Raw genomic sequence first — 15,923 nt, 5'->3', positions numbered from 1 at the left:
TCCTGTCCTGGAATAAATCAGATATTGTGTGTGTGTGTGTGTGTGTGTGTGTGTGTGTGTGTGTGTGTGTGTGTGTGTGTGTGTGCACATGTGTGTATCTGAAATTGGTTGCCTGCGCCGGTGCTGCAGCGTAAACAAGACATCTAGACCTCAGCAGTGCAGGATAAGGAAGGATGCCATGCATGTCCTTCATACAAACTGTGTCTACACACACACACACACACACACTCTGAGCCGCTAAGGGAGATATATACGTCTGTTTAAATCCCTGGTGTCAGTCAAGCTCAACCTGGGCGTTATTATCAGCAGAGAGACGGCAGAGTCCCGTTTATCTGAACCTGCTCCACCTCAGCACTGATACAGAGGGTGTGTGTGTGTGTGTGTGTGTGTGAGTGAGGGGGGGTTACAGTGATAGCTGGGGCCGTACATGATGGAGCCTGTTGTCAGTGTGTTCAGGGGGGAAGAGAAATGATGAGGAGGCAGTGAGGAAGAAAGAGAGGAAGATTAATGACAAAAAAGAGAGGAGGAAGCAGAGAGAGACAGGAAGTGACATCACATTAGGGGGACACAGTCAGGCTGTCACCATGTGGGAGAGTGAAACAAGCACACTGTGAATGAAACACTGATCGCTCTGCCTGTTGTTCTAAGATGATGCAGCTCTGTCGTGTGTGAGTGACAGGAGGACGCGCGCTGATGTTCAGTCAGTTTTGATCGAACATTTTGAAGCAATAAATTCCTTAATGCTGCTTCAGTGGCAGACGGCTGCTCCTGGTGCCATGTCGGCAGTACCTACACGTCCCAGGATGCATTGCAGCCTCAGCCTTCTTCAGCTGCTTTCTGCAGCCATATAACAGTCTTCATCACAGCTCTCATATTTTGCTCTCAGTCTGAAGTTTTGTAGCTGGTTTGTAACACAGGTGTAGGAGGAGACAAGAAGCCGAGGTAGTCTGTAGTTCCTCCTGCACAAACTACGTCACATGACGGTGTGCATGCAGAAAGAACTACAGATGTAGCAGCTGCAGAGACTCAGAGAACATCGGTCAGAGAGAGATGGTTTGAAACAGGCAAAATGTCCATTTAAATATTTGTACCTGTGAGGACTGTCAGAAGAGGCTGATTCATACAGGTAAACTGCAGAGAATATAAAGAAATGTCTGTCATACCATGCTTATTTTTAGAAAGCTTAAATCACTGCAGAACTAAAATCTGCCTGTCTGTCTATCTGCCTGTCTGCCTGAACTGCATGTCTGCCTGCCTTCCTGCCTTCCTGCCTGCCTGTCTCTCTCCTCTGTCCTGATGTCTCGATCAGATGAAGCAGTTTGTTTCACAGACTCACAGAAGCTTCAGAAATAAACTCAGAGCAGTCTGAGAGCCTGAAGGACGAGAGCAGGGAGAGACGAAACATGACCAACAGCACCACCCAGTGGCAGGGAGTGTTAACGCTCATAGAGTCTGATCAGTGATGATGGAGCCTCTGATGGATCTGTGCAGAAAAATAAGGCCTTTCCTCTCTGAGTTACCTAGGTTACCTGTTTCTAACGATCAGAGAGCTGATTGGAAGGCTGATATGTTCACCTCATGACTTGAACATAAAAAGTAGAGACAGTAGAGACAGTGGAGACAGTAGAGACAGTGGAGACAGTGGAGACAGTAGAGACAGTGGAGACAGTAGAGACAGTAGAGACAGTGGAGACAGTGGAGACAGTAGAGACAGTAGAGACAGTGGAGACAGTAGAGACAGTAGAGACAGTGGAGACAGTAGAGACAGTAGAGACAGTGGAGACAGTGGAGACAGTAGAGACAGTAGAGACAGTGGAGACAGTAGAGACAGTAGAGACAGTAGAGACAGTGGAGACATTAGAGACAGTAGAGACAGAAGGTTAAAGAACTTTACCTGCAGGAGGAGGGGATACTTTAACACTCTCTGCATAGGAACCACCAGCAGATCCCTCAGAGTGAACTTTCCATAGTTTGCTCTCTTTGAACACTCCTGTAAGAAAACAACAAAGGAAATCAATACATCATTTATTGATTATAACTTTCTCTATAAAGAAAATAAAACCAAAGAAACAAAGTGCTGGATGTGCATAAAGGGTTAAAAGCAAAGAGTACATGCAGGTCAACTTTTCCTCATGTTCTACAAATGAGTCCAGAGACAGCAGAAGTCTGAAGTGGTGAGTTATGAGAGCGTCCTCCCCTGCAGTGCCTCAGGTGCACACTGGAGGGCGCTCTCAGGTGTTGCCAAATGAACCCTAGTGGCTCTGACCAATCATTAACTGTCACTGTAACCTGTGTTACCTCGAGCTTCATGCGGACGTCCTCTCTGTCTTTACAGATGTAGTCCAGCGTGGCGATGGCGGTCTCCACATGGCTGCAGTATTTACCGTAGATCAACAACCTGAGACACAAAGCACACATGAACACATGAACACATGGACACATGACGACATTAACACATAAACACATGGACACATGAACACATGACGACATGAACACATGAACACATGAACACATGAAGACATGAACACATGAAGACACGAAGACATGAACACATGAACACATGAACACATGAACACATGAAGACACAAAGACATGAACACATGACGACATGAACACATGAAGACACGAAGACACGACGACATGACGACATGAACACATGACGACATGAACACATGAAGACATGAAGACACAAAGACATGAAGACACGAAGACATGACGACATGAACACATGAACACATGAACACATGAAGACACGAAGACATGACGACATGAACACATGAACACATGAACACATGAAGACATGAACACATGAAGACATGAACACATGAAGACACGAAGACATGAACACATGAACACATGAAGACACAAAGACATGAACACATGAAGACATGACGACATGAACACATGAACACATGAACACATGAAGACATGAACACATGAAGACACGAAGACATGAACACATGAAGACATGAACACATGAAGACACGAAGACATGAACACATGAACACATGAACACATGAAGACACAAAGACATGAACACATGACGACATGAACACATGAAGACACGAAGACATGACGACATGAACACATGACGACATGAACACATGAAGACATGAAGACACAAAGACATGAAGACACGAAGACATGACGACATGAACACATGACGACATGAACACATGAAGACACGAAGACATGACGACATGACGACATGACGACATCAACACATGAACACATGAATACACAAAGACATGAACACATGAACACATGACGACATCAACACATCAACACATGACGACATCAACACACGAACACATGAACACATGAAGACATGACGACATGACGACATGAACACATGAACACATGACGACATGAACACATGAATACATGAACACATGAAGACATGAACACATGACGACATGAACACATGAACACATGAACACATGACGACATGAACACATGAACACATGACGACATCAAAACATCAACACATGAACACATGATGACATCAACACACGAACACATGAACACATGGACACATGACGACATTAACACACGAACACACGAACACATGAACACATGGACACACGACGACATCAACACACGAACACATGAACACATGAAGACATGAGCACATGAGCACATGAAGACATGAAGACATCAACACATGAATACATTAATACATCAATACATCAACACATCAACACACGAATACATGACAACATGGACACATGACGACATCAACACATGAACATGTGAACACATGAAGACATGAAGACATCAACACATGAACACATGAATACATGAATACAAGAACACATGAAGACATGACGACATGAACACATGAACACATGAAGACATGACGACATGAAGACATGAAGACATGAAGACATCAACACATCAACACATGACGACATCAACACACGAACACACGAACACATGAAGACATGACGACATGAACACATGAACACATGAACACATGACGACATCAACACATGAACATGTGAACACATGAAGACATGAAGACATCAACACATGAACACATGAATACATGAATACACGAACACATGAAGACATGACGACATGAACACATGAACACATGAAGACATGACGACATGACGACATGAAGACATGAAGACATCAACACATCAACACATCAACACATGACGACATCAACACACGAACACACGAACACATGAAGACATGACGACATGAACACATGAACACATGAACACATGACGACATGAATACATGAATACATGAAGACATGACGACATGACGACATAAAGACATGAACACATGACGACATGAATACATGAATACATGAACACATGACAACATGACGACATGAAGACATGAAGACACGAAGACATGAACACATGAACACATGAACACATGAAGACATCAACACATGAATACATTAATACATCAATACATCAACACATCAACACACGAAGACATGACAACATGGACACATGACGACATCAACACATGAACATGTGAACACATGAACACGTGAACACATGAACACATGAAGGACATGACGACATGAAGACCTGAACACATCAACACATCAACACATCAACACACGAAGACATGACGACATGAACACATGAAGACATCAACACATCAACACATGGACACGTGAACACGTGAACACATGAACACATGAACACATGAACACATGAAGACAGAGGGAGGAAGCAACTATAAAGACAGTATCTGACACTTCAAAGGACTTCAGTGAGGTAACTGGAGTTGAGAGATACTTGAACAAAGCTGAGTTATACTGTACATATGGTTTATAATGTATGTTTATAATGTATGTTTATAATGTGTCTGTGACGCTCTTACAATAAATGAAGGACGTATGCAGACACTGACAGACAAAGCGTACCTCTCCTTGAAGGTGATGAAGATCTGGTAGAGGTTCTGGGCGCTCCGGTGGTGGACTGACTCCTGGATCTCCAGCAGCAAACATTTATGAACTTTAACCAGATCCTGAAACGCAACAACAAACATCCTTTAATCTTGATCTACATCACATGTATGTCTCCTCCATGTGGGGGTTATCTGACAGTTATCTTCATCTTTAGTTCCTTCATTTTTCTATGACTCAATATAAATGTAACCCTTTAAAACTGTCTGAGCTCCTTCACAGAACAACAGCAGCTAATCTTAACACTGACTCCATCTGTCTCTCTGCTCAGCGATGCTCACGTCTGGCTCAATGGTTGGCAGTGAGTTTGATGCAGACATTGAGAGTTTGTAATGATTACAGTGATTCTCATTCAGCGTCATCCTCACACTGTTAATGTGTTCTTTGTTTAGTTATAATGAGCTACAGTTTGCATGCTAACACACTACAAGGTACAAAACAAAAGCACCCTCATAAAGAGCAGTGTGACCCTGTGTTGACCCCGTGTTGACCCCTGTGTGTCACATGACACTGTACATCCAGAGACTTACCGGGATATTCACAAACATCTCCTCCATCTCGGCCATGGTTAGAAACATGGTGAGGGGCGTCATGAAGTGCTAAGAGACAGAGAGAGAGAGAGAGAGAGAGAGAGAGGTAAGTGTAGCTCGCCCCCTGGAGTCAGAGAGAGAAAGTCCTTTTAAGAGAAGCTCTCATATCACAGAGCCGAGTTAAAACGAGCTGCAGTCAGCAGAAACACGGCGGAGCGTCTGGGTCACCACAATAATCTCATTTTCACATTTAATGATTTCCTCTCTGTGCTCAGTCACCTCCGCCTCTCACAGGAGCAACGAGCACAAACTAAACTCCACAAACACTTCATATCCAAAGTCATGAGCTCAGACGCTCCGCTGGGAAATAAACAGAGAGGTTTTACAGTGTGAGCGAGAACAGGAAGGAGAGGACGGGAGGCTGAGGAGGAGGAGGAGGAGGAGGAGGAGGAGGAGGAGGAGGAGGAGGAGGAGAGGGAGAGGGAGGAGAGGGAGGAGAGGGAGGAGAGGGAGGAGGAGGGCAGGTCAGGAGGAGAACACAGCTCCTCGCTCTCAGCACTGCTGCGATCACTTATTACACTCTGCTCATTTCAAACATAAATATATTCTCTCTCTGGGAGCTCACATCTGTTACTAAACTCATTATTTTCTCCATTAAACTCTGAAACACGTTCAGTGTCTCTCACTTCATGTGATAAGGACGCTACATTGATTCTAGTGCTGCGACTCTCACTGCACAGTTCTTAAACGTTCAGTCTCCATCCTCTGAGTCTCACTCAGACTGCACGTTATTCTGAGTTTAATCTGAATGTGAATATAGATTACCAGAGCTCTGAATGGATTACACACTACATACTTTGTCCACAGGGGGCGCCAAATCCACACAACAGGAAGCTGCTTTAAATGTTCATGTTCGGTGGATTACTTTATTTTTGACAGCCTTATTGTTGACGTCACTAAAACCCAAAGTGGTTGACCTGATCAGATTTCAGAACCCTTAAACGACCCGCTCTCAGGAGCCAATCCGCTCCAATCGATCCATCGCCCTAATCTGATCAGATTACCTGTGAACAGCTGGTGAACAGCTGAGCCCTGGATAGTTAAAGTCTAGTTACATTAAAGTTTTTTTATGTGTGTGTGTGTGTGTGTGTGTGTGTGTGTGTGTGTGTGAGTACCTTCTCTATAGACTCCAGGGTCTCGGTGTATTTCTCCTCCGTCTGCTTGATCTCTGTTAAACAGCAGCTCCTGATGTCAGTCTCTGCCTGCTTCTGGAAGGCCTGCACACACACACACACACACACACACACACACACACACACACACACACACACACACGACTGTTAGTGTGTGTCAAGGCTGTGGGCAGACAAACTGTTGAGTCTTGAACCAGCTGCTGTCTGCTGGATGTTCTGCTAGACGACAGTGACCGTCTGAGACTGGACAGTCTGAGTTTATTGAGGTGGCATCACGGCCGACCTGAGAGGAGCAACATGTGTGACTTTACAAAATATAAAAATTAAAACAGAAATGTTGTTGTGCTGCAGATTTGCTACTTAAGGCTGTAATTTAAATGTAACACAAAACTTTGTGTGTCATCATCGTTCAGCCCTGTGAGGCTTCTGTTTCTGAACAAGGCTTTTATAATGTGAGTAACACCTGAATGAGGAGGAGAAAAACTTCACTTTGAACCAACAAACAGATCAAATGTATAAAACTGTGTATAATATGTAAAGTCAGGTCTGTCTGCAAGACGAGCAAACAGCTTTAAAATGCTCGTTTTTTGAATGGAGTTTGGTTTGACCGTGTCTGATGTGACCTGAGGACGTCAGGAGAGTTGTAAAGCTTCAAGTGAATTATCACTCCTCAGACGATTGTATTAAATAGCTTTGTTTTGGCTCTGATCACAGATACAGATGTGGAGCTTTGTGTAGAAATCACAGGTGTAATGTGGGTTATCTTTGTGGCTGCCTGAGACAAGAAGACTCCAGGAAGTTGCTGCACCTGGCCAAGGAAGAACCCGACATAACATCACGCCAACATAACCACAACGTCAGCTGTGGTACAGATTTAACTAATGTGTTTATTAGTAAGCGTTGGTTTGGTTACTTTGGTCTAGAGTCATGCTATCATCCTGCCTTCATGCTAAGCTAAGCTAATCATCTGCTCTAACTTCATCACTTACAGGCATGAGGCTGGTATCAATCTGTTCATCAATCTACAGGTGAGAAAAGGAATGTCTTTATTCAGATGTTGACTAAATAAGATGTGTGTGTGCGTGCGTGTGTGTGCGTGCGTGTGTGTTAACAAGGTGCAGTGAAGGTGTGGGTGGAGTCAGCGGAGGACCGACCGGAGGAGGGATGGCTTCAGTCTTCATCAGGTCCTCGTAGATCTCTCCTCCATCTTCATCATCGTACACGCAGTCATACAGGTCCTCCTCGTCCTCCACGCCCTCCTCACTGCAGCACACACAATACCAGCACATTAATATCACATAGAAACACACTGTTATAACATTATGGTACATCAGTGCTGTGTGACTGAAGGGTTAATGTTTGACTCCTCATGAAAACAGAGGACAGACTCACACAAAGTGGATTTAAATACGATACTGACAATCCTGTTAGTCAGGGACAACACTTAATCCATGGCTGTGAAAGAGGCTCACACACACACACACACACACACACACACACACACACACCACAGGCCTGTTCTCACTGCTCTCATCTGAGCCAATTACTGACGCTACCTTAGCATCTGTGCTAACATGACGTGACTCAGAGCTCTTCTGTGTTTATGTGAACCTCAGAACCAAATGTGCTCAAGAGGAGAGAAACAAGACGTGAAGGTGCTCATACATGGAGAAGGACATGCAGGTGTATTAGAGAGAAGAACGGAGGTGAAAGGTGAAACCTGGGTCACATGTTTGGGTCTAAATGTCTCAGATGTGAAACACCTCTGAGGGAGCTGAGATCAAACACACAGAAGGAAGCACTGCGACACGTTGCAACAGAGATGATGAAATGTTTACAAAGAATAGAATGAAATATATTAAATGAATGATATTATGTCCCTTATTTCATGTTATTATTCACATTATATCTGCAGGTGTTTAGATTATAAACGTTAAATGTTTCAACCATTCACAGTAAAAGAGAACTGGTGCGTCTCTGTCTTCCTTGTAGGAACAACAGTGCAGTGTTGACCCAGCATGACGAGCTTCTCGTAGATCACTGAATGATCAGATGCTACTGTTAGCTTGTTAGCAGGTGTTTTCAGGCTTCTTGTGCAGCTGAAGGAGCAAACATTCTCCTGCTGTGCTTTGAAATCCTACAATAAGACCTGCTGCTGAGAATGGACGCTGAAAACTGAACCACTGTCAGACGACACTTTTTTAGAAGCAAACTTGACCTCATATTTTTAATGGCGTCCTCCATGTTGACATGCTGCCTGTGGTGAGAGATCTCATGTTACTGAGCTACAGGAGCTGTGGGAAGCTGTGGACGCTCCTTAAAACTGATGTTCATTTTCAAACATCGTCTCTTTAATCTCACCTTCTTCAGCCTTTTAAAGCTGCACTCTCTTTATTATGAGTCCTTCACATGTTCTGTGTTTGAGTCTCTCCTGAGAGCGTCTCCGTCACGCTCTCTGAGCACGTGTGGTTCTAATGTACAGATATGAAATCACACCTGAGCTCTGAGTCATGTTAGCACGGCTGCTAAGCTGCAGTAACTGGCTGTGATGTGATGTAATGTCCTGTGAGGTCCGTGTTAAAGGACACAGGTTGTCTCTTCGTGTGACACATTAGAGCCTGACAGGATGCTTCTCTTCTTTCAAATAACGACTCTTTGAACCAAAATGAATTAAGCTGTTTTTCTAAGGAACATTTTTGATGTAATTTTCTTCATACGCAGCTCCTGAGTAAATGATTGAGGCCACACATCATCAGAGTCTGCAGAGTTTAAAGAACTGCCTTCCAGGCGACACCCGGGGACGTAACGTCGTCTGTGATTAACGAGTCGTGACGTACTCTATGAGGTCCTCCAGGTGGTTGTAGATGTCCTCGTCCTCGACACTCTCCTCCGAGGGAAACGGCCTTCAGAGAGGAACAGAGCAGCAGGGGAGAGGGTGCAGATCACATCATGTCATTATAACATGATCAATATCTTTATAAATATGAATGCATCATACTGCAGGTGTAGTGTCACTCCAGCTTACCTGATTCCAGTTTGCTGTGCGGTGACTGTGTGGGACAGTTTAGACAGAGTGTCCATGACCTGCAACGAGAACAAAGAGTTCATTGATTGATTGATATTCATATTATTGACAAACACATTCAGCCTGCAAAGAGACACGTGAGACACTGATCACTGCTTTTCATCCTTTTGGTACAAACATCCAGTAAATAATGAACATCTGTGATGTTTCCAGCCAATCACAGCAAACCGAATGTTACATGTGACTGGTGTATCTGAAGTTGGCAGATGTTTGTGACTGATCAAACGTCACCTCATCGCACAGGTTTTATATCTGAACGAGTGTCTGCCTCTGAACGTTTCCTCATGACGGGACCAAATGACGCTCTGTGAGTGTCTCTGTGAGTGTCTCTGTGAGTGTCTCTGTGAGTGTCTCTGTGAGTGTCTCTGTGGGAGCTGGTGTTGGCACATCTCTTTAACAACACTCAGCCTGCAGCGCTGCGACACTGAGAGGAGCCACCAGAGGGCAGCAGACACAAGCACTCCAACACTGCTGCTGACACTTCCTGTTCCTGTGTACTTCATGTTTGTGTAATTACACGCACACACACACAGTCAGTCAGTCAGCACTTTGACTGAAGTGATTTTATTTAAAGAAGAAAAATGTGTCTTTGTGTTTTAACATCCTCATGAGGACTTTTATTGTTTCTGCTCCTAAAATCTGAACGTTCACTAATCAGAGCAACGATGGATCAATTATTTAACCATGAAATAAACAACCAACAGTCCTGATCATCGATCACCAGGTTTTACTTTGAGTAAAAAGATATTTAAATGTGAATATATTCTGTTTTCTTTCCTTGCTGACTGACAATCTTTAAGTCGTGGACAAAATGGACGTTAGAGGACATCGCGTCGGGCAGCGTGTTGGCTTCGTGTCGGCGTCTCAACAATCAATAAATGACTGCAGAAAGCAGCTCGATTAAAAGTATGTAGAACCACTGAGAGATGAGAGGCTCTTTATACCACAGAAGAAGAACGAGTCTGTGCACACAGCGAGCGGCGTCACATGAAGTGATCAGTAATTGATCAGTAATTGATTGTGCTGTGAAGTTAAGCGTGCGCTCTGTCTGCTGTTAGTATGACGTGTAATTTCACGCTGCCGTGCGCAGAGCTGCCGTGTCCTTGACCCTCAGTCATGTGAACTGTGTGACTAACGATCACCTGCTGCAGGAGCGATACGCGTTAGTCCTGCAGGGAGATCTGATCGTTCACAGCACGGACACAGAGGCAACACGTGTGTTTCAGTGGTCATATACACACTGACACAACACACACATGTTATAACTCATGGCTGCACAGTGGCCTCCACACACACACACACACACACACACACACACATGTCAGAGATGTAACACAGACACAACAGGCCTAAAGCAGAAGCTCTGAGAGATCAATACTGATCACACAACAGACCGTCCATCCCCCACCGGACACACACAAACACACACACACACACACGCACACACACACACACACACACACACACACAACAAACACAAACACGCACACACACACACACACACACACACACACGCACACATAACAAACACAAACACGCACACACACACGCACACACACACGCACGTTTCTACTGACATCGTGTTCACACACATGCTCACTGAGCTCTTTAAAGTGTTTCTAACCAGCAGAGTCTCAGTTAGATAACAGGACTGATGCTGATCAATCACACCACTTGTAATCAATCACACTGCATCACATCGCTCACACAGAGCGACAGACAGCCTGACTGATCGTCACAGAGACACAAGCAGGCCGCAGAGCGTTCATAAGCACGAGTTCATCAGCTGTGATCAAACATGAAGCTGAGCAGAGGGAGGACCGACGCGGAGCTGCGTCTGGTCACACATCACAGGTGTGCTCGTGCTGCAGACCTGCAGGTAAGTCAGGACAACAAATAAACACAAGAAGTCAGAGAGCTGATTGGTTGTCTGCAGCCCTGAGTGGTGTCAGCAGGTGCTCCATCAGGACGAACAGCACCAACAACAACCTCCACCTTCACAGCACTAAAGCAGCCTGACTGTGCCTGAGAGGCAGCGCGAGCACCCACCACGTCCACAGGTGTGAGGAGTAATAATGTACATGTGAAGTAAAGTAGTGAGTGTCTGCAGAGGGAGCTGTGTGAGGCTCCATTCAAGTCCTCAAGTGATGTCACTTGAGTCGGCTTGAGGCGAGGCAGAAAGCTGGAGGAGCTCACAGACCATCTCTGCTGCAAGCTAGCTGCTCAAGGCTACATTAGCTGCTAGCATAACCCACAGGACTCTCCACCTAAAGGGTCAGAGGTCAAGTTGAACTGTGGGTAATGTAGGCAAACAGGATTGTGATAGTATGTTACACATACACATCAGACTCCATGTGTCACATTAAAGCTCGTCTTTAGGTCGTGTCCTGAGCTCTGAACCGTCTGTTTGTTTCTTCTTCTCTATACTGTCGACCTTTGAACTCTCTGCTCTATAATGTAACTTACTCATTCTGTACAGTGAATGTGTCTCTTATAGTTTCTTTATTTCTCTGTCCCATGCAGCGTCACAGTGAGAACAAGTCATCAGGATTAAACACGATGTTTCGCTTGTTTTGAGCCAACTGATAATTCAGAAACGTTTTGATCTGATGAATGAAAAGTGCTTCTTGTTCAGTTTACTGGAGGTGAAAGTGAACCTATAATATCTGTAAAACTTGTCCTCTGAGTTTATGTAAGCGTGCAAAGAGTTGCTGTTTAATACACACATTTCATTAAATTAGAAACAGGAACCAAAAGTAACACCAACAGATTTAGTGCTGTGAAAACACCACCCTCAGCTCCACACACCACGCACACACAGGATTACGAAGAAGAAACCATCAAACAGACACTTCAGGGCATCTTCTACAACCCACAGCTAATCCTCCTCCTTCTAGTTATTGATCCTCGCTCAGTTATCAGACAGTAAAGAGTTCTGGCTCTGATAATAAAGAAGGCGTGGACGTGCGGAGGCCAGCTGGCTCGAACAAACTGTCCACGAGAATCACAACGCAGCTCTGGAGGATCTCCAGCCCGAGCTGGCAGCGACGTTAGAGGACGAGATGTGTTTCTGTTCTTTTTGGCTTCACTGAGTACAGAATGAGTCACACACACACACACACACACACTCACACACACACACACACATACACACACACACACACACACACACACACACACACACACACACACACACTCACACACACACACACACACACACACACACACACACACACACACACACACACACGCAGCAGAGCGGACCATCTGCACACAGTCAGGGAGAGTTTGTGAACACTCAGATTTTACATCAGCAGTCGTAACGATCAATAGAAACATCCACAGAGAGAATCAGAGGTCATGTGATCGTCGGTCAGCAGAATAGAAATAGAAATGATTTCTACAGAAAGAGTTCGAAACACTCGATGATTCAGCGTCACGCGCACTGACTGCAACGCCGACGCTGTTCCTGAACGCTGCATTTAGCAGCTGTGTCATCAGACAAACCCAAGCACGCTACAGACCGCTAGCTTACGTTATGGGCTCAAAGGTCACGCGTCAGGTCTGTGTCCAGTGTTTGCACGTAAATCAGAGGACACACACACACAGACACACACAGAGGTGATGGCCCTCTGATGGAGGCTAATAAACCTGCTGCTGCGCTGAGCTAATGATTCACAGCAGAGCGATTAGAGGATGAGGGATGTGTCTGCAAGGATGAAAGGGAGACGAGTAGTGTGTGTGTGTGTGTGTGTGTGTGTGTGTGCGCGTGTGTGTGTGTTTAGTTCTTCACTGATCGACACGTTAAAGTCAGAAATTGCAGCTTTCGGGTTTTAAATCATCATAATCTCAAACTTCAGCTGAAGCAGCGTTGGATCATAGAAACTCACAGATAACACACTGCACACAGAAACGTTCATTTTGTAATCAATATGCAATCAGACCCTCAGTGTGATCACACAGTAATGATCAGGTTTTTAACGAGGCTGCAGCAAACACAGGCCACATTTTTCAGATCAATATTGTCCTCATAACTCAGTTTACATGAGCTTTAAATAAGGAACGATTTAAAGTCCAAACATTGAGCTCCCTTTAAACACCACAAGCTCAGGTCAAAAGGTCAAACTGATCACATTAAAGAATGGTACCGTCAGATGTAACCAGAGGACTCCCTGGCTGCGTCGGTGAATGCATGAGGACGATGGAGGTTAGTGAACACGTCTATGTGTGCATCAGGTTTCTGTGATATTGACATTCAAAGTGATCAGCTCCTCAGCACGTAGTCTGAGTCGTCCTTCTCAGAGAGGACACAGAGCTGTGTGTAACGTGTGTGTAACGTGTGTGTGTAACGTGTGTGTAACGTGTGTAACGCGTGTGTAACGTGTGTGTGTAAGGTGTGTGTGTAACGTGTGTGTGTAACGTGTGTGTGTGTGTAACGTGTGTGTGTAACGGGTGTGTGTGTGTGTAACGTGTGTGTAACGTGTGTGTGTGTGTGTGTAACGTGTGTGTGTGTGTGTGTGTAACGTGTGTGTAATGTGAGTGAAATGTGTGTGTGTAACGTGTGTAACGTGTGTGTAATGTGGGTGTGTAAGGTGTGTGTTCAACGTGTGTTTAACGTGTGTGTAATGTGTGTGTGTAACGTGTGTGTAACATGCGTGTAACGTGTGTGTGTAACGTGTGTGTAATGTGAGTGAAATGTGTGTGTGTAACGTGTGTGTAATGTGGGTGTGTAACGTGTGTAACGTGTGTGTAATGTGGGTGTGTAAGGTGTGTGTGTAACGTGTGTGTAACATGCGTGTAACGTGTGTGTGTAACGTGTGTGTGTAACGTGTGTGTAATGTGGGTGTAATGTATGTGTGTAACGTATGTGTAACGTGTGTGTGTAACGTGTGTGTGTAACGTGTGTAACGTATGTTTAACGTGTGTGTGTGTAACGTGTGTGTAACGTGTGTGTGTAACGTGTGTGTAATGTGTGTGTAACGTGTGTGTGTGTGTGTGTGTGTAACTTATGTTTAACGTGTGTGTGTGTGTGTGTAACGTGTGTGTAACGTGTGTGTGTAACGTGTGTGTAATGTGTGTGTAACGTGTGTGTGTGTAACGTGTGTGTGTAACATGTGTGTGTAACGTGTGTGTGTGTAACGTGTGTGTAACGTGTGTGTGTAACGTGTGTGTAACGTGTGTGTAACGTGTGTGTAACATGTGTGTGTAATGTGTGTGTAACATGTGTGTGTAACGTGTGTGTGTAACGTGTGTGTAACGTGTGTGTAATGTGTGTGTAACATGTGTGTGTAACGTGTGTGTGTAACATGTGTGTGTAACGTGTGTGTGTGTGTGTGTGTAACTTATGTGTAACGTGTGTGTGTGTGTGTGTGTAACGTGTGTGTAACGTGTGTGTGTAACGTGTGTGTAATGTGTGTGTAACGTGTGTGTGTGTAACGTGTGTGTGTAACATGTGTGTGTAACGTGTGTGTGTAACGTGTGTGTAACGTGTGTGTGTAACGTGTGTGTAAAGGGGGTGTAACGTGTGTGTAACGTGTGTGTAATGTGTGTGTAACATGTGTGTGTAACGTGTGTGTGTAACATGTGTGTAACGTGTGTGTAACGTGTGTGTGTAACGTGTGTGTAACGTGTGTGTAACGTGTGTGTGTAACGTGTGTGTAATGTGTGTGTAACGTGTGTGTGTAACATGTGTGTAACGTGTGTGTAACGTGTGTGTGTAACGTGTGTGTAATGTGTGTGTAACGTGTGTGTGTGTAACGTGTGTGTGTAACATGTGTGTGTAACGTGTGTGTGTAACGTGTGTGTAACGTGTGTGTGTAACGTGTGTGTAACGTGTGTGTAACGTGTGTGTAATGTGTGTGTAACATGTGTGTGTAACGTGTGTGTGTAACGTGTGTGTAACGTGTGTGTAACGTGTGTGTAATGTGTGAAGGCTCCTTTACATGACACGAACATTAAAAACAATGCTGTGAGTTCTTGACCAATCAGAAGGTTTTGTGCTGTAAGCCTTCCTGCTGTTTCCTGTTTACCCTAACCCTAACTCTGTTAAAGTCTCTGTGAAGGAACTCCTCCAAAGGTTCCTGAGGTGGAGGAACATGAGTCCAGTGAGTGAGAGTGAGCAGGGATCAGATGTTAGCTTCAGGGTGTCTCACCCCCGTACATGAGACGGACCATGAAGG

The 15,923-nt window shown here is 44.7% G+C and overlaps 1 protein-coding gene across 3 annotated transcripts in view; it reads right to left on the bottom strand.

Annotated features, from left to right (window-relative positions):
• The window catches only part of LOC138595789 (guanine nucleotide exchange factor VAV3), a 101,699-nt gene that overhangs the window by 42,416 nt on the left and 43,360 nt on the right, over nucleotides 1–15,923 (bottom strand). For 2 of the 3 annotated variants that reach the window (XR_011308559.1, XM_069667213.1), the window contains exons 3-10: nucleotides 9,685–9,743; nucleotides 9,497–9,562; nucleotides 7,814–7,922; nucleotides 6,642–6,743; nucleotides 5,467–5,535; nucleotides 4,895–4,998; nucleotides 2,299–2,398; nucleotides 1,895–1,990 (exon numbers count right to left, since the gene is read on the bottom strand). Coding sequence is in view for 2 of the 3 variants with exons in the window: in XM_069667213.1 (XP_069523314.1) it covers nucleotides 1,895–1,990; nucleotides 2,299–2,398; nucleotides 4,895–4,998; nucleotides 5,467–5,535; nucleotides 6,642–6,743; nucleotides 7,814–7,922; nucleotides 9,497–9,562; nucleotides 9,685–9,743 (705 nt within the window). In the remaining variant the exon portion in view is untranslated. The remainder of the gene's footprint in view (nucleotides 1–1,894; nucleotides 1,991–2,298; nucleotides 2,399–4,894; nucleotides 4,999–5,466; nucleotides 5,536–6,641; nucleotides 6,744–7,813; nucleotides 7,923–9,496; nucleotides 9,563–9,684; nucleotides 9,744–15,923) is intronic. The other variant, XM_069667214.1, reaches the window with a different exon arrangement.

This window comes from Semicossyphus pulcher, unplaced genomic scaffold (assembly GCF_022749685.1).
Source record: "Semicossyphus pulcher isolate SPU_LCO1_2020_fin unplaced genomic scaffold, fSemPul1.0.p SCAF_18, whole genome shotgun sequence".
In the NCBI taxonomy this organism is placed as follows: Eukaryota; Metazoa; Chordata; class Actinopteri; order Labriformes; family Labridae; genus Semicossyphus; species Semicossyphus pulcher.
This window is presented reverse-complemented; position numbering and strand designations above follow the sequence as displayed.